The 26,653-nt window shown below is 35.0% G+C and overlaps 1 protein-coding gene across 2 annotated transcripts in view; it reads left to right on the top strand.

Moving 5' to 3' along the window:
- MAPK10 (mitogen-activated protein kinase 10) overlaps positions 1–26,653 on the top strand; it is a 310,127-nt gene that overhangs the window by 171,707 nt on the left and 111,767 nt on the right. For both annotated transcript variants that reach the window (XM_058547445.1, XM_058547444.1), the window contains exon 4: positions 6,254–6,423. In XM_058547445.1, coding sequence (XP_058403428.1) covers positions 6,254–6,423 — 170 coding nt within the window. The remainder of the gene's footprint in view (positions 1–6,253; positions 6,424–26,653) is intronic.

Here is a 26,653-nt window from a genome sequence, read left to right as displayed (position 1 = left end):
CTTTACATAGATTATCTCATTTAACTTTCACGCTAATCAAAAGAAGTAGATTATTGCCCTCATTCCATAAATAAGGCTAAGATTATAAAAAGCTTGCTCAAGGCCTCACAGGTGAGATTCTTACATAAAAGCTGGAGTTTTACCCTTCGCTGAAGTTCTCAGTCTAAAATTTCTCAACAGCGAAATGAGAATGCTAAGTCTTACATGAAATGACTTATTAGACACCTAGGACAGTGTCTGGTCTTAATATCAATGTAGTGCATAGTAGGTATTCAAGCAGTACTAGTTTTCTTGCTTCAAATATAAAGAACAGGCAGGCAGAAGCCATGCCTGCTCTACTACTGTTTACTGTTATGTGCTTTTTCACATAATTGAAAATAATGATTAAGCATAATTTAAGTCTTAAAAGTTTTTACTGCATTATTGATCTATTATAAGCCATTGATTCCACAAAGTAACCATCTCTGGGCCAACCAATATAAAAGTGATATAGATTTCAGGCTGTAATTCTCCTTAGACAGTAACACTTCAAGAAACAGAGTGGGGAAAATATGCTCTTGACAGAAAATATAATCCTAAATGTTATTAAGTATTGTTGTCTTAAATCTCCCTCTTTAAAACTCATATGTAAATAATTTGACTCAGACTTAAAATGAATGGAACATAAGCCTTTCTACCACAACAAACAGAATCGCAGACATTGTTTCTGCTGACTTTGTATAACAGTCTTAGAGTGGCATTATGAAGCAACTCAGTATGCTGGTCATAGCTATGAGAATGAATAGCTCAATATCATTTGTGCCAAAAGCAGAATCACCGCTTTTGGCAGATACTTTTCAGTTTCCAAAGGCCAATACTAAAAAAATATCCAGCAGATTGACCAGTTCATCTTCTGGGGATGCATTTTGTAGCTAATTCATCTTGGCTATCCTGTTGAGATAGATCAATGTTATATCCATAGCACCTTCAATAGTGCCTGGCGTACAGTAGGTGCTCAATTAATATTTAACAAATGAAGAGAATCAGCCCCTTAAATTTCTAGGCAGCTCTGAAAATCCAGCTTTCCATCACAAGCACAAGGTTGTCTATTTCAACCCTGAATTGCTTGAGGTTCGGTTAAGTTCAAACTCCCTGCTGAGACAATTGATAAATGAAAGATAAGGACATGTTATTCATTCATTTCTCTTGATTTCCTAAGCTCTATTCCTATAGCTCACCTTTCGTAAGAAAACCACATCACTGTCCTAAATTATTTTACGTGAACTAGTAATAGTTTAGTAAAAAAAAGAGCACATGTTTTGGAGTTGGACAAACTTCAATTCATGTTAATTGGTACCACTAATTAATAGTTTTAAGACTCTGAGCCAGTTAATAGCTCTGTATGCCACTCTCCTCATCTGTTTTTACTGTTAAATACACTATTTAACAGAATACAAAGTTCACCTTTAGGAGGTAAGCAATTAATACTCGTTCACCTTTCTTTCTCCCCTTGTCTTATTGAGAGTTGGTTTCATATAAGTCATATGAAATATATTTCTATGTCTTTTTTTTTTAAAGATTTTATTTATTTATTATTTTTCCCCCCAAAGCCCCAGTAGATAGTTGTATGTCATAGCTGCACATCCTTCTAGTTGCTGTATGTGGGACACCATGGCCGGAGAAGCGGTGCGTTGGTGCGCGCCCGGGATCTGAACCCGGGCCGCCAGCAGCGGAGCACGCGCACTCAACCGCTAAGCCACGGGGCCGGCCCTATTTCTATGTCTTTGATTAAAAAATATTGTATCTACTGCCTGTTGTTTGATTCCAGGGTTATTTTATAAAGAACTATTGAATATATTCTTCTGGAAGTTAAGTGCTAGAGAAATTTTACCTTTCCTATGAACTGGTATGATATATTTTATGAGATTAATGACTCAAAACTTGCCACTCACTTGGTTTTGTTATTGTCTCATTATTTTCTTTCTCTGGCTTTCTGGAAGCATGGCACTAAGTTTTTGTGCTCAGGGCTGTAGCTATTCATAACTTAAGTCTTCTGGTAAAACTGTCATCTCCCAGCCTGTTTTATTTGACGTTTGTTCTTAAAACCGGATTTAATGGTTTTATTGCTCCTATATCTTCTATAGTGAGCTGCACAAATCCTTTTTAGAACCACACAGAATATAAATAATAAATGAAAGAAAGAATAAAATGACTTGCTAAAGGTTTCACAGCTGTTAAGTGCAGAACTAATCCAGGCTTGATGCTATTTTCAGCTATATCATTCAAAAGAAAGTAAGAAAGCTTAACCTCTAAAAATTCTTAAACCTCAGTGTTTCCTGCTCAGGAACTAACAAGTGGTAACATAGGACAGTCATGCACAAATGAAAATGGGGAGGGAGTGCTTGTGGAGTATAGGTTATGAAATTTGAGAAAAACGCAATTGAGGCTTTGGACACCTGCAGGATAAGATCAGTCACGTGGGGCATTTTTCTTTGCAAAACTCCATAGCTATAGGCTAGCAACTGAACTGATGGTGGGGACTCACTGCACAAGTCTGCATAAAATGCAGTCTTTCCACAGAAGGGATTATATTCAGATTTCCTCTATGCCTACCAAACTGCTAGTGGCAACAAAGTCTTCTTTTAATTTAGCTTTAAAATTTTTTGGCAGATGGTGGACGGTGAGGAAATGAGTTTGCTCTGAATTTTTGCAAAGAAAATTTTATTATATCCACATAGAAATAATTGTTGAGTCATTTAAATATAAGATTAATATTCAATGGAGGAATGAGTTATTTTTAAAAATAATTTGAATCGATAATAGAATATTCTAAACCTATAGTTATTTTGAACACATTGATTTCCAAAAATTACCACTGTAGTGATTTATAATTTTTAATATACTATTCCTTATTTATAATTAACATATTAATTTCTTCTCTGGAAAGAGACTTTCCATTTTTATGAGCATTTATGAACACCTGTGAGTTTCATATATTCAAGTGTTTTAATATAAATTTAATATAAATAGATGATGGAATGTTTATTTTTGTGAGCTAATGACAGAACACTGGTTGGGCACTATATTGTACCTGTGAGATAGGAAAGCACATCCCTGGGAAAATGACATCTGGGCCTGCTAAAGAGGTGCTGATACCAAGGAGTGTCATGGTGACATTATTTTTAATATCCACCTTCTTTGTTTACTTGGTTTGACCTGCGTTGTTTTTAGTTTTTGCCACTCCAACTAGCCTTCTTTGAATGGTGATGTCTCTCACATCTGCCATTCTCTAAAATAGGGGTTCTCGAAGTGTGGAGCTTGTTAGAAATACAAACTCTTGGGCTTACCCTCGTCCCATTGAATCAGAAACTTTTCAGTGGGGCGCAGCAATCTGTGTTTCATAAGCTCCTCAGGTAGTTCTGATCCATGTTAAAACTTCAGAATCTGTGCCTTAAACTATTGGCCAGTCTTCACATGCCTTCCCAATATGAATTTTTGATTCTTCTCTTCTTGTGTTCAAATCATCAGTTTTGTGACCTGAACTAAGGATATACTGAAACATAACTGGAAAAAAATCTTTTTAGCATTGATAATATTTTTCCATAGTGTGCTTAATGGCATATTTTCATAGGCACATTTTATAGAGAAAAGTTTATATTTAAACTTTATATTCATGACAAGGAAGCTGCATGGAAATTGGGGATAAAATATACTATACTAAATCGATTCTGAGCTTTTTGAAACTCTCTTTGGATTTGTAAGCTCGGAGCACAGATGAGATCTGGGGGAAGCTCTTCACAACATATTTGCCATCAAATTTTTGGTTGCCACATCAATCCAAGAAAATTTCCATTGCTGTTATCTCTGTGTCTTATTGTTTAATAATTAAAATAGCCTTTTCCCAATTATTTGAGGTATTTTCAAGAATGTATTTTCTAACTTTTAGATTTCACCTAAAGTTTAATTCAAAACTAGATATAAAGAAGGTACTTGAAAGGAAATTTTGTGTGTGTGTGTCTGAAATCACAAACTTTATAATGATGATTTTCAATCTTATTGTGAGAAATTATATGCTCTGAAATGGAGATAAAAGATCACTGAGTAATTTTTATTTTAGAAAAGGCATCAGGGCATTAGGCATTTCATTTGACTCTCTATCTCTTTTTGACTGGAAATTCTCTTCTTGCTAAAATTTTGCTTCTGGTATAAGCTCTATGATTGTTTTAACCATTTTACCAAACTACCACCAAGTCCATTTATAGCTTCCCTATGATATGAAAAGTTCTGTTCTAGGTATATACCGGGAAAAATTACAGGGTGCTTCTCAGGAGTGTGAACAATTGCTGGGATGAAATGATATACTCCATTACAGCACTTGACTAACTGCTGTCTGAATACTGAGACTTTGTCTGTCCTTGAGTCTGGGGCTTACAATGCCCTGATTCTTAGCAGTCTTGTTTAATTTCCTGTTTTATGCTTCACAGACTGCCTCCTGGATTTCAGACCTCTCGTTATTGTATTTGCAAATTACCTGAATTTTCAGTCTTCAGTCCAAACAACCCAGATTGCTAGTCTAGTGTCCACTCTGTTCTTTGAGGTCTGCGTGCATTGGTACTGGATTGCTGCTGCCGTCTCTGCCAGCCGCAGGCCAGTGCCTCTCATATGTATTCTGCTCTCAACTCTGCCTGGGGTCTTCAGGTCCTTGCACTAGATTTGTGGGTTTTGCCACCCATGTCCATACAGTCCCCATTGAATTCTCCTCATTTACATTACTGTTGCTGCCTGGCTTCCTTTCCAAGAGCATACAGGGGCAAAGTAGTTTGTACTTCTTTTTCAATTTTTTATTTAGAAATGAAATGCCAAAATGTTCTAAGAAAAATGTTTGTATGACCAACCAGAGCTTTAGAGCCTAAGGAGATTTAAATCTTCTTTCAAGTTATATGAGAGGTAGATTTTCAGAAGTTAATGTATGTTAAAACCATACAAAGATCCTTTAGTTTAGGTTCTGGGCTCAGAACATTAAAGGCTTTTTTTTTTTTTTTTTTAATAATTCAAGCTGTGATATACGTCAAAAGTTGTGAGGTGTGTAGGAAATTATTCATTACACAGGAATGTCCCACTCATCGCAGGCCAACCAGCATTGTTTGATAAGCAAACTAAATACAAGCCGCATCTCCTGTCATTGTGGCACACCAAAACATGCCCACAAATCTCCCAAATGCCCTCTAAAGCTTATTGCCACCTCTAATGAGAACCACTGGTTTAGACTACTGAACTTCCAATTGCTGGGATTGGGAGGGAACCCACAGAACATGTGAGTGCTCAAAACCTGAACTAAATCAGCATGACTAAACTAAATCAGATAACTATTGGCTAGGCATCCACCAGCGTGGGCAACAAGGAACAGGCAAGACGAAATTCTATCGAGTCCCTTCTAGCTATGGAACCCAAACTATTTGATGTCATAAAACGCAACATAACATCATTTATGGGTAAACGATAATCATGGATAATAGCTACTTATATTATATATATTCGTAAATCATGGTTCAAAATTTCAAGGACAGTCTCTTCAGTTGCTAAATATAATTAATAGATGGAAGAACTTCTCTTAAAGATAAACAAAAGATGCAACAATTGAGATATTTAAAATCTAAGCTTGCAAAGAACAAAAAAGCACCATGTGGCATTTTAGAATAATGTTAATTTGAACTAAAATTGTTCAATGTTTAATGCAGGATAATAGCAGTTTTGTTACTAACTGAGAACAAATGAAGTCAACACTATTTAATTCAAATTTACCTAATTAAAAAATTAAACCTATGCATGATTTTTTATCTCAGATTTTTCTGAGGCAGGGATGTTGATACAATCTTTTACCATTCTTCATACAGCTATTCTATTGGGTGAGCAGGGATCACATCTGAAGGATCTAGCGTAGTCTCTGGGACCAGTACATGTTCAGTAGATATTTGCTCCATAAATAAATAGTTTTAATGAATCATTTCAGAAAAGATTATCCAGATCTAATTTAAGATTGTTTTATTATAGAGAGTTTTAATATTGAAAACAAATTTTTCTTTGCATTTATTTCTAAGTTTACTTCAGATTACCTTACATGGACTAATATATATTTTTTCTACCTGAAATACAGGTTTAAATAATGATGATAGATGAATAAGTATTAGTAGTCATTAAAAGAACAGGCCTCTCTGTATCTCATTGTCATTCTGGTTGTTTGCTTGTCTCATGTTTTTGTTCTCCTTTTTCACAGGGATTCGATAAACAAGTGGATGTGTCATATATTGCCAAACATTACAACATGAGCAAAAGCAAAGTTGACAACCAATTCTACAGTGTGGAAGTGGGAGACTCAACCTTCACAGTTCTCAAGCGCTACCAGAATCTAAAGCCTATCGGCTCTGGGGCTCAGGGAATAGTTTGGTAAGTGGAATAAATTTAACTTATATTTCTAAAGGGAACATGCTGTGTGTGTTAACTAGCCACAAAGAGACAAACAAAAACAGATAAATAGCACTACTTGAGTGGGAAAAAATTCATTCTACTAAAGAAAAATAAAATTATGAGCATTGTCTAATTCATTAACCATTTGCTAACAACATGTTCAACTTTGCTTGTGACTGGTTTTTCTAATCACAAAAAATATCCATTACACAGCAGCCGTAGAGAAACCAAGAGAACCAGAAGTTTTCTAGCTGTTGCTGATGCATTTAGAAAATTTTATTTGGATGTTCTCACAGCAAGAAATGAGGAGTTAAGATAACTAGTGAATAAAATCTCCTGTACTCTGAAGAAGTGTATATGATATCTCAAATGTCCCTGTGACTTTTAAAGTTCACTGTTTAAAATTCAGTTACCTATTAGAAAAAGTGTTATTTTTAAAATGTTTGCCAAATGTTTTCAAAATGAAAGATTCTGGGCTCCTTAGTAACCATTCTTTTACGAAATTTTTGAGTGGCCAATTGAAATGATGACAAATCAAGATCTGATTTACCTGTTATAAATCTCTTGCAAAAGTGATGATATCAGATTGATAAAAATTTCTTTTAGATAGTTTTAACTTGTAGTGTAGCAACCAAATGTATTTAGTATGAACTTATTAGTGTAATAATTTTCAATTTCAAGGCTCATACCTATGAGTAAAAAGTTAGGACATGCACTATAAATATGTATATGTATATTTGTTTATTTATAAAGGAGATTTACTTACACCAATATATTTACTTGTTACATAAATTACTGCTATATTAATAATGTCCATTTAAAAACACGAACATTTTTAAGGGATGAAATGAAGATAAAATAAACATTCTTTTAAAGTAGATTTTACTTTAAAACTTGTTTACACTCATTTGATGTCATCTTATTTTGGTTAAAGCAGTATGATAGTGTTCAGTATTTTTCAAACCTTCATTTTATACTTTCATAAAATGATTTTAAAATCTGGTTCACTTCATTTTTTGTTTTTTTAAGACTTTATTTTTTTAGGGAAGTTTTGTGTTTACAGGAAAATTAAGAGGAAGATAGAAATTTCCCAAATACCCCTATCCCCAAACATGCATAGCTTCTCCCATTATAAACATTGCACACCAGCGTGACACATTTATTACAATTGATTAACCTACATTGACACATCATAATCCCCAAAGTCCCTAGTTTACGTTAGAGTTCACTCTTGGTGTTGTGCATTCTATGAGTTTGGATAAATGTAAAATGATTATGTATAATACAGAGTATTTCCACTTCCCTAAAACTCCTCTGTGCTCTGCCTATTCATCCCTCCTCCTACCCCTAGCCGCTGGCAACCACTGATCTTTTTACTGTCTCCATAGTTTTGCCTTTTCCAAAATGTCATATAGTTGTACCTATGACATTGAACATACAATTGGACATTTTGGGGTTGGCTTCTTTCACTTAGTAGTATGCATTTAAGGTTCCTCCATGTCTTCTCATGGCTTTATAGCTCTTTTCTTTTTAGCATTGAATAGTATTCCATTGTCTGGGTATACCATAGTTTATCCATTCACCTACTTTAGGACATCTTGGTTGCTTCCAAGTTTTGGCAATTACGAATAAAGCTGCTTTAAACATCTATGTGCAGGTTTTTGTGTGGAAATAAGTTTTCAAGTTTCACTTCATTTTGACAACTGATTTTAAATTCACTCTCAATCTTTAGTCGATGCAATGGCAGAAGCTCACTATTGGTGCTAAATCATAATACTAGCATTTAAACCTCATTTATCAAATATTCTAAAGCTTTTCTTGAAATTCATATAGTAAATTTCAATCTTTCCTAATGTCAATTAGTCATTGTTTTTGCAATTTGAAAGATGGAACATTTTAATATTTTTGACAATAGGCCAAACCTTTCATTTCAAAGATATTTAAGCAGATAAAGAAAATTGTATTTATTTATTTATTATGGTGCAGGTATGAGGTGAACTTCTTTGTGGCACAAAATAATTTCATGGTGTGGTAGGCAGAATAATGGTCCCCCAAAGATGCCCAGACTGTAATCTCCGGACTCCTTGAATATGTTATCTTACATGGCAAAAGGGACTTTGCAGATGTGATTAAGTTAAGGGCCTTAAAATGGGGAGATTTTCCTGGTATACCCAGGTGGGACCAATCTAATCACATGAGTCTTTATAAGTGGAAAAGGACCACAGAAGAGTGAGTCAGAAGAGATGCAATGGGAGAGGAGTGGGAAGAGATTCCAGTATGAGAGAGACTTGCCTTATTGTTACTGGCTTGAAAGATAGAGGAAGAGGGCCAGGAGCCAAGAAACAGGTTGGCTTTTAGAAGCTGGGAATGGCTCTCAGCTGAGAATCATTAAGAAAGTGGAGCGATCTCAGTCATACAACCACAAACAACTGAAATCTGCTAACAAACCCGAATGAGCGAGGAAAGAGATTCTTCTCTAGCACCTCCAGAAAGGAACTCAGCCTGCTGATGTCTTGACTTTAGCCCAGCTAAGTTCGTGGTGATTTGTTGTGACAGCAATACTAATACACATGGTATTGTAAAGATCCTACTAAGATAATTGCTGTAAATCTCCTAAAAGCAGGCACACCAAACTATAATGTTTTCAAAAGAAGGAGTTCAGGGTGCCTTTGTCAACCCTCCCCGAACTTTGAAATTCCTGTTTTCTTTTCAGGTCACATCTTTTACCCTAGCTGATATGTGACCAACTGCTGGGGTGATAAAGTGTATATGTGATGGACAAGTATTAATATGTATATTAAAAATCAGTGAGGTTTATTTTCCAGATTATGTTTATATTTTCTTTTGCATTCTACTGGATGGCTTGTATACACTTGGAGAGTGGGAACCCCATTTAGGAGATCACTGCATTCATGAAGAGCTTTCAAAATGAAATAGAAAATAAAACAAAAGCAAAAGGCTTAGGAAGGAGGAAAGATGAGAGATGGAGAAAGCAGAGTGATTCCTGGCTACCTTTCTTTAATGGAAAATTGTAGAACATGAGAAAGTTTTCCTAAGATTCTCAGTTCAGACGCTCAAGTACTCATTGGGATTGTTTCATTTTCCTTCAGATAAAACTACCACAGAAAGTGAGGACTGCCTGAGAAAGAAAGCTAATAGACCGTAATGATTCAAAAATACAGGCATACCTCAGAGATATTGCAGGTTCCATTCCAGACCACGGCAATAAAATGAGTCACACAGATTTTTTGGTTTCCCAGTGCATATAAAAGTGATGTTTATGCTATACTGTAGTCTATTAAGTATGCAATAGTATTATGTCTAAAAAAACAACGTACATACCTTAAATTAAATAAAAAAATACTTTATTGCTAAAAAATGCTAACCATCATCTGACCCTTCAGCAAGTCATAATCTTTTTGCTGGTGGAAGGTCTTGCTTTGATGCTGATGGCTGCTGACTGATCAGGGCGGTGGTTGCTGAAGCTGGGGTGGCTGTGGCAATTTCTTAAAGTAAGACAGCAATGAAGTTTGCTGCATCGATGGACTTCTGATCGTGAACCATTTCTCTGCAGCATGCGATGCTGTTTGACAGCATTTTACACGACAGTAGATCTTTCAAAAGTGAAGTCAGTTATCTCAAACCCTGCTGCTGCTTTGTCAACTAAGTTGATGTAATATTCTAAATCCTTTGTTGTCATTTTAACAATCTTCACAGCATCTTCACCAGGAGCAGATTCCATCTCAAGAAACCACTTTCTTTGCTCATCCATAGGAAGCAACTCCTCATCCATTAAAGTTTTATCATGAAATTGCAGCAATTCAGTCAAATCTTCAGACTTCACTTCTAATTCTAGTTCTTTTGCTATTTCCACCATATCTGCAGTGACTTCTTCCACTGAAGTCTTGAACCCCTCAAAGTCATCCATGAGAACTGGAATCAACTTCTTCCAAACTCCTATTAATGTTGATATTTTGACCTCTTCCCATGAATCACAAATGTTCTTAATGGCATTTGGAATGGTGAATCCTTTCCAGAAGGTTTTCAATTTACTTTGCCCAGATCAGTGAGAGGAATCACTCTCTATGGTAGCTATAGCCTTATAAAATGTATTTCTTAAATAATAAGACTTGAAAGTTGAAATTACTCCTTGATCTATGGGCTGCAGAATGGATATCATGTTAACAGGCATGAAAACAACATTAATCTTGTTGTGCATCTCCATCAGAGCTCTTGGGTGACCAGGGGCATTTTCAATGGATATTTCAATGGATATTACCATTTTCAATGGTAATATTTTGAAAGGAATCTTTTTTCTGAGCAGTAGGTCTCAACAGTGAGCTTAAAATATTCAGCAAACCGTGTTGTAAACAGAAGTGCTGTCACCTAGGCTTTGTTGTTCCATTTATACAGCACAGGCAGAGTATAATTAGCATAATTCTTAAGGGTCCTAGGATTTTGGAATGGTAAATGAGCATTGGCTTCTACCTCAAGTCCCCAGCTGCATTAGCCCCTAACAAGAGACTCAGCCTGTCTTCTGAAGCTTTGAAGCCAGACATTGACTTCTCCTCTAGCTATGCAAGTCCTAGATGACATCTTCTTCCAATATAAGGCTGTTTCATCTTCACTGAAAATCTGTTATTTAGTGTAGCCACCTTCATTAATTGTCTTAGCTAGATCTTCTGGGTAACTTGCTGCAGTTTCTACCTCAGCACTTGCTGCCTCACCTTGCCCTTTTATGTTATAGGGATGGCTTCTTTCCTCAAACCTCATGAACCAACCTCTGCTAGCTTCAAACTTTTCTTCTGCAGCTTCCTCACCTCTCTCAGCCTTCACAGATTTGAAGAGAGTTAGGGCCTTGCTCTGGATTAGGCTTTGGCTTAAGGGAATGTTGTGGCTGGTTTGATCGTCTATCTAGGCCACCAAAACTTTCTCCATATCAGCAATAAGGCTGTTTCACTTTCTTATCATTCGTGTGTTCACTGGAGCAGCACTTTTAATTTCCTTCAAGAACTTTTCCTTTGCAATCACAACTTGGCTAACCAGTTGGTGCAAGAGGCCTAGATTTCCACCTATCTTGGCTTTCCACATGCTTTCCTCCTTAAGCTTAATCATTTCTAGCTTGTTTTTTTTAATTTTAATTTTTTATTTATTTTATTTTTATTTTTTGTTTATTGCAGTAACATTGGTTTATAACACTGTACAAATTTCAGGTGTACATCATTACACTTCTATTTCTGCACAAACTACATCATGTTCACCACCCAAATACTGACTATAACCTATCACCACCCACATGTGCCGAATTATCCCTTTCACCCTCCTCCCTCCCCCCCCCTCCCCTCTGGTAACCACCAATCCAATCTCTGTCTCTATGTGTTTGTTTATTGTTGTTATTATCTACTACTTAATGAAGGAAATCATATGGTATTTGACTTTCTCCCTCTGACTTATTTCACTTAACATAATACCCTCAATGTCCATCCATGTTGTCACAAATGGCTGGATTTCATTGTTTCTTATGGCTGAGTAGTATTCCATTGTGTATATATACCACATCTTCTTTATCCATTCGTCCCTTGATGGGCACTTAGGTTGTTTCCAAGTCTTGACTATTGTGAATAACACTGCAATGAACACAGGGGTGCATGTATCTTTACGCATTGGTGTTTTCAAGTTCTTTGGATATCTAGCTTGTTTTAAAGTGGGAGACGTGTGAATTTGAACACCTAGAGGCCATTGTAGTGTTATTAACTGGCCTAATTTCAATATTGTTGTGTTTCAAGGAACAGAGAGACCCAAGAAGAGGGGGAGAGATGGGGGAACAGTTGGTCGGTAGAGCATCAGAGCACATTTATCGATTAAGTTCGCCATCATGGGCATGGTTTGTGAAGCCTCAAAACAATTACAATAGTAACGTCAAAGATCACTGATCACAGATCATCATAATACATATAATAATAATGAAACAGTTTGAAATATTATGAGAATTACCAAAATGTGACACAGAGACACAGAGTGAGCAAATGCTGTTGGAAAAATGGCACTGATAGACTTACTCGACACAGGGTTACCAGAAACCTTCAATTTATTAAAAAAAACAATATCTGTGAAGTGCAGTAAAGCAAAGCACAATAAACAAGGCATGCATATATGTAGATCCAAAGCAGCATTTTGTTCAAGAAGTTAACAGATTGTCTCAGAAAGATTTGAAAATCTACTACTAAGAATTCTGTAGTATCTTTTATAGGACATTTTAGGCCTTTATTTCTCATTGTACAGCATCGGAATTGTCCTAGGTCTTGGAATGGTAACTGAAAATATGTTTCAATAAATAAAATGTCCTTGAGTAAAATTTTTAATCCAGTTTTACAACAAATTTATCAGAAAATTTGTCCATAAAGGGACACCTCAATTTCAAAATGTTAGCCTTCGACTTTCCTGAGACTATTAGTCTTTTTGTCTATAGCTGAGGGAAATAAAAGCTAACAAAGACCAAGATGAAGGGACAGAAATGGGATGGCATATTCCTCTCCCTAATCTTCCAATTTTCCATTCTACTAGACACCACAATCCCAGTACATTCTTTTCTTCTTTCTTGTCCCTGTTCTTCAATCGAGCTTGGAGATATTTTTGTTTACTTATCATAACTTGGGTCTGTAATGTACTATTTCTCTTGCAGATCTAGTCTTGTATTAATTTGTCCTTTCTATCCACCTGCTTTTAATTTAATTTCCTCTCTATTGCCTTTGTCAACAGTGAGTTCATCCACTTCTCTCACACCGAACACACATCCATTCCCAGACATACTCTTGAAATCCACATACCTTTCCTCTGTTCACAAAAACTGTCATATTTGCATATTCTGAATGTCCCATGCAATCCTGAGTATGATGACTGGAAGAAATTGGAAGCTGGGAGTGTCTGGGGTCTCTGGTGGGGAGGGCAGACAATCTGAAAAAGATGATTCATTTATTTTACTTTATTTTGTTTGGAGCAGGAATAAAATGTAGAGGAACCAATTCCAAAAGGAATGTTCATCCTCAAATTTTTTTTTACATGGGTCACTATAAAATTTTGTGTATGTCTGCATAAGAAGGATTTTTCTTTTCAAGTATAAATGTTGGCATATTGGTACCTATGTCACCGAATCTACGTCTTCCTAACTTGTTTGAAGTGGAGACTCATTTCTTCTGGCTACTTTAAACTTGTTGTTGGGTTCTTATACTTTCTTTCCCCTCTTTGAACTACTTTATTGCTTAGTTATTTTCAGGGGAAAAAATGGTAATACTAAAATATCTTCCAAAGGAATTCACCACTACTATGCTATTTTTTCATTTACCATGGATGATAGACCAACAATGCCATTATTGAGAACCATTAAATAAACTCTAATGTGAAATCTTTTGGAATAAATGAAATTTTTCTTTCTACCTCTGAGAAGAAAAGAAAGATTATCCATTGAAACTGAAAGAAACAATGAGAATTATTCTGCTTTTCCAAATGAGCAAAGAAATCATCTTCCTAGGTGGGGAATTGTAAAGTAATCTGTGAGATGAGTTTTTAACAACAGTAGTCAGGAGCCAGATGAACAAATCATTTCAGAACATTTTTCCAATCATCAGAAGAGGGTCTCATTATGTTGTTTCTACTACCAGCTCCAGAATAAAAAAAGAACATAAAGAGAAATCAACAGCAGGGCGTTCATTGTCTTCTCTCCCTCAGTCCTGCTGCTGCTTGCCAAGCCAAGAAACATTTCTATTTTCTCATTTCTTTCTCCAAAGATGATTCAAACTGACAGCAAAAGTGGTGGCAAAAGTCAACAAGCAAGTTTAGCATGGAAGACTTGCCAAGCCCAGTCTGCTCCTTAGCTGAAAAGAGCTGATTGTATAGTTTTAAATTACAGGAAGTAAAAGCATATTCTTTCCTTCCTGGGCTTGTTCTCTTTGTCGTCTGCATGTAATCAGCTTGTAAGCAATCCCAATCCAATTTTGCAAAGTGATCTTTTACAGGATATTTATATCAAAGATGTAAGCTTAATACTGACAAAAGCATAGATTTAGTGTGGCTTATTGTAAAAAATCTGTGCCTAGAAAATTAAATATTTAGAATTAAGTAGATAACGCTTTATGTTAACTAACTTTTCTGAAATTCTCATTAGAGCTAGAGGATGGCATTTAATCAAAGTTGAAATAATTGTGGTTATAAAAATCCAGTCGATTAGTTTATCTTAAACTGGATATATATCCATATTTGTATATACATAATGAATATATAACCAATATATAATTTATAATATATATGTATATATAATATACATACTAATCCATTGGGTTAGTGTATCTTAATTGAATATGTATGCTATATAATATATATACACACACGCTTGTATTTTATATATATAGGATATATATCATTTTATTTTTCACAAAAACTTGAAAAATTATTTCTGGTGAATGTCCTTCAATTTGTGGTCTATAGCAACAAGATCTTATGCAGATAGACAATCTAGGATTTAAATTGCCAGGCACGTTCAGCAGAACCTTGGGTGTTCACATATTCTTATTTTATTACCTTCCTTTGATAAGTGGATGTGGTGGGTGTAGTGAGCCTGCCTAGCAATGTTCTGCCAGCCTGGTCAAGTTAAGGGTTAGATAGGCTGAAGAGATGTCTAGAATCCCTGTACTTCTGGCTTTTTTTCTCTTTTTAAATCATGTGTGTGATCTACAGTAAAGGAGGACAGGGATAGAAAGCATTCCATAGGTAACATTGTGGTTCAGGAAACTACATTTGTTGCAGCATTTTATCTAGTGGGCCCTTTCCTGGCCCAGCATCGGATACTGCAGCTATATTGTCTTGTATGTACAGATACATATATGTTTAAATCTTGTTTACTCTCAAAGGAGATTTAAAGTGATGGGGAAAAAATAGTTGTGACTTAGTATACACCTAACATGTAAGGTGTATACATGGGGATTTGGGGGATTTGGAGGAGTGATGATTACTATATCCCTCAGAGTAAGGTCTCTTTAGGGGTATTGATAATGTGATAAGGCGAATAGTCAAAATGACTCCCGGAGGAGTCTAAGTTGTTGACTGAAGAACTCCTCCAATGACTTAGATAGTAGGGGTAGAGAAAGGCAAGGAGTTTTCTTTGTGGTGTGTTTTGTTTTTGTTTTTTTAATTCTGGAGCACAATTTGCATCTTTGCCTTCCCACTTCCATGTAGTACTTGGAGGTAGAATTACTTTGGGTAGGCCAGAGCTCTCATTAAAAAGCAAATGCAACAAACCAACAGAACCAAAAGCCAAACGAAAAAGAAATCTCTGAGTTTGTTCAAATGCTCAAAAAAATCACTGGTAATAATACCAAGTCAAGTCAATTTAGTAGAGCAATCACTGTCTGTGGAAACTTCTTCAAATAATAATAGCTTCTATGTATTTTTTAAAAAATGGTTTGTTGAAAGTCCTCCCTTTCTAATTTTTATTAAAGAAATTAAATGTGCTCATTTTTATTAAAAAAAAAAGACAGTATTGACTCACTGATGCTTTTAGCAGCTTTTCTCATCTTGATGATGAATTTGAGCTATTCCGTCTACACTCTTACTTAGTCACTCTTGAACTAATAACTCACTTTTACAAAATGGCTGCAAAGGTAAGAGAACATCTATAAATATATACCAGAACAAAAGAGATGAAACTTGACCATGTTAAGGTACATGATGGAAAAATATTCAATATCTATTCATTGCTATTTAAGATTAAGAGGGAATTAAGTAAATTCTCTGAATTCTGTGAAATATTTGCACATTTAAATATTATTGATTCAATTACAGATACTTTAAGATACCTTATATTATCATGTTCAGTATTATAGATACACTTACATCTCAAAATAATTGAATTTCCCATTGTGCTTTATCAAGGATAGTATTTAACTTTCAGTTTCTCAGAACCTTGGTTTACTCATCTGTAAAATGGGGATAATATCAATATCTCACAGGACTCACAGGTATAAAACAAACTAGGTACATGATATTGCCTTATAAATCTGGTAGACATGACTTAGTATATTCAAGGAAGGTAGATTTAATGTTACTCTTTTCTACCAAAAGAAAATTGCAAAAGGTCAACATATGTAACCCAGGAAGATGCCTGATTGTAACAGTTGCTTAATCATCAGATTGTGCATATTATGTGCATATTATAGTTGAGAACATGGGACTTAAAAAATGACTACTAATATTCCATAAATGAGTCTGGCAAACAAGCATCTGAACCTTTTCAGTCCTATCTTTCAACATGAGCTTCAGTTAACCAAGATTATTTATGGTATTTATATAAGTTTTAAACATTAGTTTTTAAATTTGCGACATGGCTACACAGACCCAGCAAACCATCTTTAAGAAGAGAATTTGGATGGAAGTGTTTTATGGTTATGAGTTTGATGGTGTGAAGAGAGATGGGTAAAATCATCCAGAGGGGTTTTCAAAGCATCAGACTTCCTGAATAACACAAAAGAGACTTGATCAATAGGTCCCAAATGATGATTTCATTTTGTTTCTGGAAACATTACTCATGATCCCGCAGCACATTTCTTAGAGTTCCTAATGAGCCATTACGCTAAGTGATGCAGCTTTAATCACACATTTCTATTCAGCCCCTGACCAGTGGAAATGATTACCCTCTGAGCCACATCTAGAATATCAGCACGTTTTATATGCCTGTTATTTTCCATTAATTTTACAATTTAGACCCTTAATTGCGACCTTTTAAGATAAGGAGCATTGAGCTTCAAATATTGTCTTTTATATTGGTAAAAGGTTTGAAGTGATAATGGTCCAGAGCAAGAGGCCTGAATAAGACATTTTGTTATTCTTCTACATTTTGCTGTTCTTCTTGGCCCCTTTGCATAGCCCAGGCCCCAAATATTTATTTACTGTATTTTTTGATTGATGAGTAAGACTTGTAAATATCACTTTTTTTCCTTCACAGAGAAAATGTGGTACTTTGAGAAACCATGGGTAGAAGTTTGATGGCAGTATGCTTACAGGAAAAAAATATTATATGAAAATCCATATTTCTGTGTGTTAACCATAAATATGTATGTGTTCATATTTGTAAATATGTAATTGTCAATGTGATAACTGCTGCTGAAGGGGTTGGTAGCACATAATCTTAAAAACTGTAGTTGATCTTGGAATGTATTATGGACATTTATTCTGAATTCTGTCATTCTTCAGTAACTTTGTAATTAATTTACATCCCTGTAGTAAAAATTGACAGCAAGAGTTTGTAGCCCAGAAGCATTTTTCTTGGGAATATAGTCATTTAAATTTCCATAGAAAATTATTCACTTACAGATGATGAATGTTCTCTGTAAATCATTTATGGGTATAAATGCTAATGTCCTCATCAGGAGAAATAAATACTAAACACATTATTTTTTCAGTTTCTACTTCAATACCAAAGATTAAATGGTTAAGTGACATTGACTCATTTCTTTTAGGACCTGCCTTCTGGGGCATCAACAGACATTTTCATTGCAAAAATAAAATTAGTTTATGGTTGATATACTATTTTGCCAGATGCGTAAATCCTGATTAATTGTTAAGATTAAAGTGCATTTATGGTTATATTAAAAAATAACCTATAACCCAAATATAAATGCCTAAAGGCTTAATCCTGCACTAGGGAATGCATCTTGGAAAAGCCAACATTCCTCACAGAAAGGAGGTGATGTCTTCAGTTAAATTAAATTATGCTCAACAACAGATGGCAATTGCTTGTCTTCAGGTTCCAGAAATCATTCTCATTTACTACTCTAAGAGACCTGTCCATTCTATCTGTAGATAAGGTGGCTTTAAAAAAAAAAAACAAAAGAAGAAGAGAGCAGGAATGTGTTATAAATATTGTGACTAAAAATACCAAGGCTTAGAGGAGCTTTATAAAGCTCAGAGGGAAGGTACTTGGCCCCTTTCTCTACAGAGTCATGTTTCTGGCCTGTTACAGCATCACATTCTGTTGATAGAGTCTGAGCTGTCTTGCTAATCATGGATTTACATGTGGGAGCTGAGGACAAAGGAAGACATCCTTTAGTTTGAAAGTTCAAATGACAGCGCTATCGTTCCCTTGTTCCACTGTCTACTCCCCGATTCGTTAAACTTATTTAAAATATTTGACCTTGTCAAGTAAGTTTCATTTTACATGTGCCAAGTTATGAATCCAGCATTGAAGCATTGCATTTTAAGCTTCTATATATGGTGGGGGAGTCTAAGTCACCATCAGAGAGGGAATTGAGCCACTTCATTAGATGTGGGGTTTCTTTTGTTTAAAGACATATACTTGAGAGTTCTCTTAGCTATACTCGTCCTCATCTATATTTGCCTTTATTTTTATCGTTAAAAATGTTTTCCACAGAAGATTTTAAATGGAATCACACAATATGTGATCTTTTGTGACTAGCTTCTTTCACTTAGCATGATTTTTTTAAATTATTTATTTAGTTATTTATTTATTTTTTTATTTATTGCAGTAACATTGGTTTATGACATTGTATAAATTTCAGGTGCACATCATTATACTTCTATTTCTGCGTAGATTACATCATGTTCACCACCCGAATACTAATTACAATCCATCACCACACACATGTGCCTAATCATCCCTTCCGCACTCCTCCCTCCCCCCTTCCCCTCTGGTAGCCACCAATCCAATCTCTGTCTCTATGTGTGTGTTTGTTGTTGTTTTTATCTTCTACTAATGGGTGAAATCATACGGTATTTGACCTTCTCCCTCCCCATATTGTTTTCCATAGTGGCTGTACCAGTTTGCACTCCCACCAGCAGTGTATGCGAGTTCCCTTCTCTCCACATCCTCTCCAACACTTGTTGTTTCCTGTCTTGTTAATTATAGCCATTCTGATGAGTGTGAGGTGAAATCTCATTGTAGTTTTGATTTGCATTTCCCTGATAGTTAATGATGTTGAACATCTTTTCATGTGCCTGTTGACCATCTGTATATCTTCTTTGGAGAAATGTCTGTTCAGGTCTTTTGCCCATTTTTTAATTGGGTTGTTAGTTTTTTTGTTGTTGAGGTGTATGAGCTGTACCCCTCATCAGATGTATGGTTTGCAAATATCTTCTCCCAATTGTTAGGTTGTCTTTTCATTTTGTTGATGGTTTCTTTCACTGTGCAGAAGCTTTTTAGTTTGATGTAGTCCCATTTGTTTATTTTTTCTATTGTTTCTCTTGCCCAATCAGACATGGTGCTTGAAAATATGTTGCCGAGACCAATGTCGAAGAGTGTACTTCCTATGTTTTCTTCTAGAAGTTTCATGGTTTCAGGTCTTACATTCAAGTCTTTAATCCATTTTGAGTTAATTTTTGTGTATGGTGTAAGATAATGGTCTACTTTTATTTATTTGCATGTGGCTGTCCAGTTTTCCCAACACCATTTGTTGGAGAGACTTTCCTTTCTCTGTTGTATGTTCTTGGCTCCTTTGTCGAAAATTAGCTGTCCATAGATGTGTGGGTTTATTTCTGGGCTCTCAATTCTGTACCATTGATCTGTGTGTCTGTTTTTGTGCGAGTACCATGCTATTTTGGTTACTATAGCTTTGTAGTATATTTTGAAATCAGGGAGTGTGATACCTCCAGCTTTGTTCTTTTTTCTCACGATTCCTTTGGCTATTCAGGATCTGTTGTTGTTCCGTATAAATTTCAGGATTCTTTGTTCTATTTCTGTGAAGATTGTTGATGGAACTTCCGTATAAATTTCAGGATTCTTTGTTCTATTTCTGTGAAGATTGTTGATGGAACTTTGATAGGGATTGCATTGAATCTATAGATTGATTTAGGAAGCTTGAACATCTTAACTATGTTAGTTCTTCCAATCTGAGGGCATGGAATATCTTTCCATTTCTTTGTGCCTTCTTCAATTTCTTTCAGCAATGTTTTATAGTTTTCAGTGTACAGATCTTTCATCTCTATGGTTAAGTTTATTCCTAGATGTTTTATTCTTTTTGTTGCAATTGTAAATGGGATTGTATTCTTAATTTCCCTTTCTGCTGCTTTGTTGCTAGTGTATAGAAATGCAACTGATTTTTGTATGTTGATTTTGTATCCTACAACTTTACCGTATTCGTTTATTACTTCTAAAAGTTTTTTGGTGGATTCTTTAGGATTTTCTGTGTATAAAATCATGGCATCTGCGAATAGTGACAGTTTCACTTCTTCCTTTCCAATTTGGATCCCTTTTATTTCTTTCTCTTGCCTGATTGCTCTGGCTAGGACTTCCAATACTATGTTAAATAGGAATGGTAAGAGTGAGCATCCTTGTCTGGTTCCTCTTCTTACAGGGATAACTTTCAGTTTTTCACTATTAAGTATGATGTTGGCTGTGGGTTTGTCATATATGACCTTTATTATGTTGAGGTACTTTCCTTCTATACCCGTTTTATTCAGAGTTTCTTTCATAAATGGGGGCCGGCCCCGTGGCTTAGCGGTTAAGTGCGCGCGCTCCGCTGCTAGTGGCCCGGGTTCGGATCCCAGGCGTGCACCAACGTACTGCTTCTCCAGCCATGCTGAGGCCGCGTCACACATACAGCAACTAGAAGGATGTGCAACTATGACATACAACTATCTACTGGGGCTTTGGGGGAAAAATAAATAAATAAATAAAATTATCATAAATGGATGCTGTATCTTGTCACATGGTTTCTCTGCAAAAACCACGATGAGGGCCCGGCCCAGTGGCATAGCGGTCTTCGCATGTGCACTCTGCTTCGGCATCCCAGAGTTCACAGGTTTGGATCCCAGGCACGGACCTACACACTGCTTATCAAGCCATGCTGTGGCGGCATCCCACACACAAAGTAGAGGAAGATTGGCAACAGATGTTAGCTTAGGACCAATCTTCTTCACCAAAAAAAAAAAAAACTCACCACAATGAAATATCACCTCACACCTGACAGAATGGCTATTATTAACAAGACAAGAAATAACAAGTGCTGGAGAGGATGGAGTGAGAAGGGAACCCTTGTATGCTGCTGATGGGAATGTAAATTGGTGTAGCTACTATGGAAACAGTATGGAGACTCCTCAAAATTTTTAAAATAGAACTACCATATGATCCAGGTATTCCACCTCTGGGTATCTATGCAAAGAACACAAAAACACTAATTTGAAAAGATATATGCACCCCTATGTTCAACACAGCCTTATTTACAAGATAAGACTTGGAAACAACCTAAGTGCCCATTGATGGATGAATAAGAATATGTGGTACACACGCACACACACACACACACACACACACACACACACACACAAATAGAATACTACTCAGTCATGAAAAAGATGAAATCTTGCCATTTGCAACAACCTGGATGTTCCTTGAGGGTATTATGCTAAGTGAAATAAGTCAGATGGAAAAAGACAAATATTGTATGATTTCACGCATATGTGGGAAATTATAAAAAACAACAACAACAAATAAACATAGATACAGAAAACAGATTAGTGATTACCAGAGGGGAAGGAGGGTGGGGCGGAAGAAAGGGGTAAAAGGACACACGCATATAGTGATGGATGGAAATTAGACTTTTGATGGTGAACGTGATGTAGTCTATACAGAAGTTGAAGTATAATGCTATACAATAATTAGTGATGTTGAACACCTTTTCATGTGCTTGTTTGCCATCTGTGTATCTTCTTTGGAAAACTGTCTATTCAGATCCTCCGCCCATTTTTTGATCAGGTTGTTTTTTGTTGTTGAGTTGTATGAGTTCTTTATATATTTTGGATATTAACTCTTTATCGAATATATGATTTGCAAATATCTTCTCCCAATCAGTGGATTGTCTTTTCATTTTATTGATGGTTTCCTTTGCTCTGCAGAGCTTTTTACTTTGATGTAGTCCCATCAGTTTATTTTTTATTTTTTTTCCTTTGCCTGAGGAGACATTTCCAAAAAGATATTGCTAAGACTGATGTCAAGGAGCATATTGCCTATGTTTTCTTCTAGGAGTTTTATGGTTTCAGGTCTTACATTCAAGTCTTGAATCCACTTTGAGTTAATTTTTGCGTATGGTGTAAGATAATGGTCTACTTTCGTTCTTTTGAATGTGGCTGTCCCCTTTTCCCAAACACCATTTATTGAAGAGACTCCTTTCTCCATTGTGTGTTCTTGGCTCCTTTGTTTAAAATTAGCTGTTTGTAAATGTGTGGATTTATTTCTGGGCTCTCAATTGTTCCACTGATCTGTGTGTCTGTTTTTCTGCCAGTATCATGCTGTTTTGATTACTATAGCTTAGTAGTATACTTTTAATTCAGGGAGTGTGTTACCTCAAGCTTTGTTTTGTTTTTTGTTTTTTGTTTTTCCTCAGAATTGCTTTGGCTATTCAGGGTCTTTTGTTGTTCCATAGAAATTTTAAGATTCTTTGTTCTATTTTCTTGAAAAATAGAACAAATTGGAATTTTGATAGGGATTGCATTGAATCTATAGATTAATTTAGGTAATATGGATGTTTTAATTATGTTAGCTCTTCCAATCTATGAGCATGGAATATCTTTCCATTTCTTTGTGTCTTCTTCAATTTCTCTCAAAAATATCTTATAGTTTTCAGCTTATAGGTCTTTCACCTCCTTGGTTAAATGTATTCCTAGGTATTTTATTCCTTTTGTTGCAATTGTAAATGGGATTACTTTCTTGATTTCTCTTTTTGCTACTTGTTGTTAGTGTATAGAAATGCAACTGATTTTTGTAGTTGATTTTGTACCCTGCAACTTTATTGTATTTATTATTTCTAGTAGTTTTTTGGTGGATTCTTTAGGGTTTTCTCTATATATAGAATCATGTCATCCACAAATAGTGACAGTTTTACTTCTGCCTTTCCAATTTGGATGCCTTTTATTTATTTTTCTTGCCTAATGGCTCTGGCTAGACCTTCCAGTACTATGTTGAATAAAAGAGGTGAGAATGGGCATCTTTGTCTTGTTCCTGTTCTTAGGGCAATAGCTTTCAGTTTTATACCATTGAGTATGATGTGCTGTGGATTTGTCATATATGGCCTTTATTATGTTAAGGTATTTTCCTTTTATACTCATTTTATTGAGTTTTTATCATAAATGGATGTTGGATCTTGTCAAGTGCTTTCTCTGCGTCTATTGAGATGATCATGTAATTTTTATTCTTCATTTTGTTAAGGTGATGTATCATGTTGATTGATTTGAAGACCTTGAACCATCCTTGCATTCCTGGAATAAATCCCACTTGGTTGTGGTATCTGATCTTTTTAATGTGTTGTTGTATTTTATTTGCTAATATTTTGTTGAGGATTTTTGCATCCTCAACATTATTGCATTATCACTATATTCATCAATGATATTGGCTTGTAATTTTCTTTTTTTGTGTTGTCCTTGACTGGGTTTGGTATCAAGGTGATGTTGGCCTCATTAAATGAGTTAGGAAGCATTGCCTCCTCTTCAATTTTTTGGAAGAGTTTGGGAAGGATAGATATTAAATCTTCTATGAATGTTTGATAGAATTCACCAGAGAAGCCATCAGGTCCTGGACTTTTGTTTTGGGGAGGTTTTTGATTACTGTTTTAATCTCATTATTAGTGATCAGTTTATTCAGATTCTCTATTTCTTCTTGATTCAGTTTTGGAAGGCTATATGATTGTGAGAATTTATCCGTTTCTTCTAGATTATCCAATTTGTTGGCATATTGCTTTTTGTAATATTCTCATAAGAATATCACAAAATTATAAAATCCTTTGTGTTTCTGAGGTGTCCATTGTAATTTCTCCTCTTTTGTTTCTGATTTTATTTATTTGAGCCTTCTCTCTTTTTTTCTTGGTTTGTCAATTTTGCTTATCTTTTCAAAGAACCAGCTCTTGGTTTCATTGATCTTTTCTATTATCTTTTTAGTCTCTATTTCATTTATTTCTGCTCTAATTTTTATTTTTTCCTTCCTTCTACTGACTTTGGGTTTTGTTTGCTCTTCTTTTTCTATTTCCTTTATGTGTAGTGTTAGATTGTTCATCTGAGATTTTTCTTGTTTGTTGAGGTAGGCCTGTATTGCTATAAATGTCCCTCTTGGTGCCACTTTTGCTGGATCCCATAAATTTTTGTATGTTTTGTTTTCATTTTCATTTGTCTCCAGGTATTTTTTGATTTCTTCTTTTATTTCTTTGTTGATTAGCATGTTCTTCCTCATTCAGTAGCATATTGTTTAGTCTCCTCATATTTGTGACTTTTCCAGCTTTCTTCTTGTAGTTGATTTCTAGTTTCATTCCATTGCGCTTGGAAAAGATACTTGATATGATTTCAATCTTCTTAAATTTATTGAGACTTGTTTTGTTTCCCAACATATGGTCTATCTTTGATAATGTTCCATGTGTACTTGAGAAGAATGTGTATTCTGCTGCTTTTGGATGGAATGTTCTATATACATCTATTAAGTCCATCTGGTCTAATGTTTCATTTAAGGCCAATAGTTCCTTGTTGACTTTCTGTCTACATGATCTATCCATTGATATAAGTGGGGTATTAAAGTCCCCTGCTATTATTGTGTTGCTGTCAATTTCTCCCTTTAGGTCTGTTAATAATTGTTTTATATACTTTGGTGCTCCTATGTTAGGTGCATATATTTTAATAAATGTTATGTCTTCTTGATGGATTGTCCCTTTATCATTATATAATGTCCATCTTCGTCTCTTGTTATATTTTTGGCTTGAAGTCTATTTTGTCTGATGTAAGTATGGCTACACTGCTTTCTTTTGGTTGCCATTTGCTTGAAGTATCATCTTCCATCCCTTCCTTTTGAGCCTATGTTTGTGTTTAGACCTGAGATTGGTCTCCTGGAGGCAGCATATTGTTGGGTGTTGTTTTTTAATCCATCCAGCCACTCTCTGTCTTTTGATTACTGAATTTGATCCATTTATGTTTAGGATGATTATTGATATGTAAGGACTTAATATTTCCATTTTATATTTTGTTTTCTGGTTGCTCTATATTTTCCTTGTTTCTTTTCCCTTGTGTTTCTGTCTGCCATTTCAGTTTGGTGGTTTTCTGTGATGTTTTTCTCAGTTTCTTCTTTTTTTCTGTTTTGTGTCTCTCCTCTGAATTTTTGTTTTGTGGTTACCATAAGGTTTATATAAAAGGTCTCATAGATAAGATAGTTCTTTTTCTGCTGATAGCACCCTATCTTCATTTGCCTATGCAATTCCATCCTTTTCCTTTTCCCCTTCTGTTTTTGTTGTCACAAATTATGCCTTTTTGTATTGTGAGTTGTTACCAAATTGAAGTGGTTTTAGTTATTTTTAATACTTCCTTTCCCTTTAACCTTTATAAGTTTATGTTATAATTTATATTTATGTGAAACATATATTTATATATATTACATATATATTTACATATATTTAATATATTAAAGATAAAAACTGTCTTATCTTATAAATATATTATAAATATATATAATTTATTAAATATTATATAATATATAAAATATATTATATATAAATATATTATAAATGTATATAATATATTTAATATATTTATAACATATTTAATATATTATATTTACATATATTTATATATTATGTTAAACATATATTTATGTTTATAAGTTTATGTTATAATTTATGTTATGAGAATACTAACCTATTCTGATACAGAGTTGCAATTTTCTGATTCTGACTGTCTATTTATCACCTTGTCCAAAGCTTTGAATACCTTTGCTTTTTCATTTCAGGTAGGAGAGCTCCTTTCAACATTTCCTGTAAGGCAAGTCTAGTGATGATAAACTCCCTCAGCTTTTGTTTGTCTGGGAAAGGCTTTATTTCTCCTTCATATCTGAAAGATAACTTTGCTTGATAGGGTCTTCTTGGCTGACAGTTTTTATCTTTAAATATTTTGAATATATCATTCCACTCTCTCCTGGCCTGTAGAGTTTCTGCTGAGAAATCTGCTGGTAGCCTAATAGGAGTTCCCTTGCAGGTTAGTGTTGTTTTCCCCTAACTGCCTTTAATATTCTTTCTTTGCCATTGACTTTTGACAGTTTTATTATCATGTGCCTTGGAGAAAGTCTTTTTGCATTGAGATAATTGAGTATTCTATTAGCTTCCTGGAGTTGTTTATCCAGTTCCTTCCCCAGGTTTGGGAAGTTCTTAGCTATTATTTCTTTAAATAAGCAGTCTACTCCCTT

This window comes from Diceros bicornis, chromosome 8 (genome assembly GCF_020826845.1).
Source record: "Diceros bicornis minor isolate mBicDic1 chromosome 8, mDicBic1.mat.cur, whole genome shotgun sequence".
NCBI lineage: Eukaryota > Metazoa > Chordata > Mammalia > Perissodactyla > Rhinocerotidae > Diceros > Diceros bicornis.
Note: the sequence above shows the minus strand (reverse complement) of the source record. Positions and strands in the feature narration are given on the sequence as shown.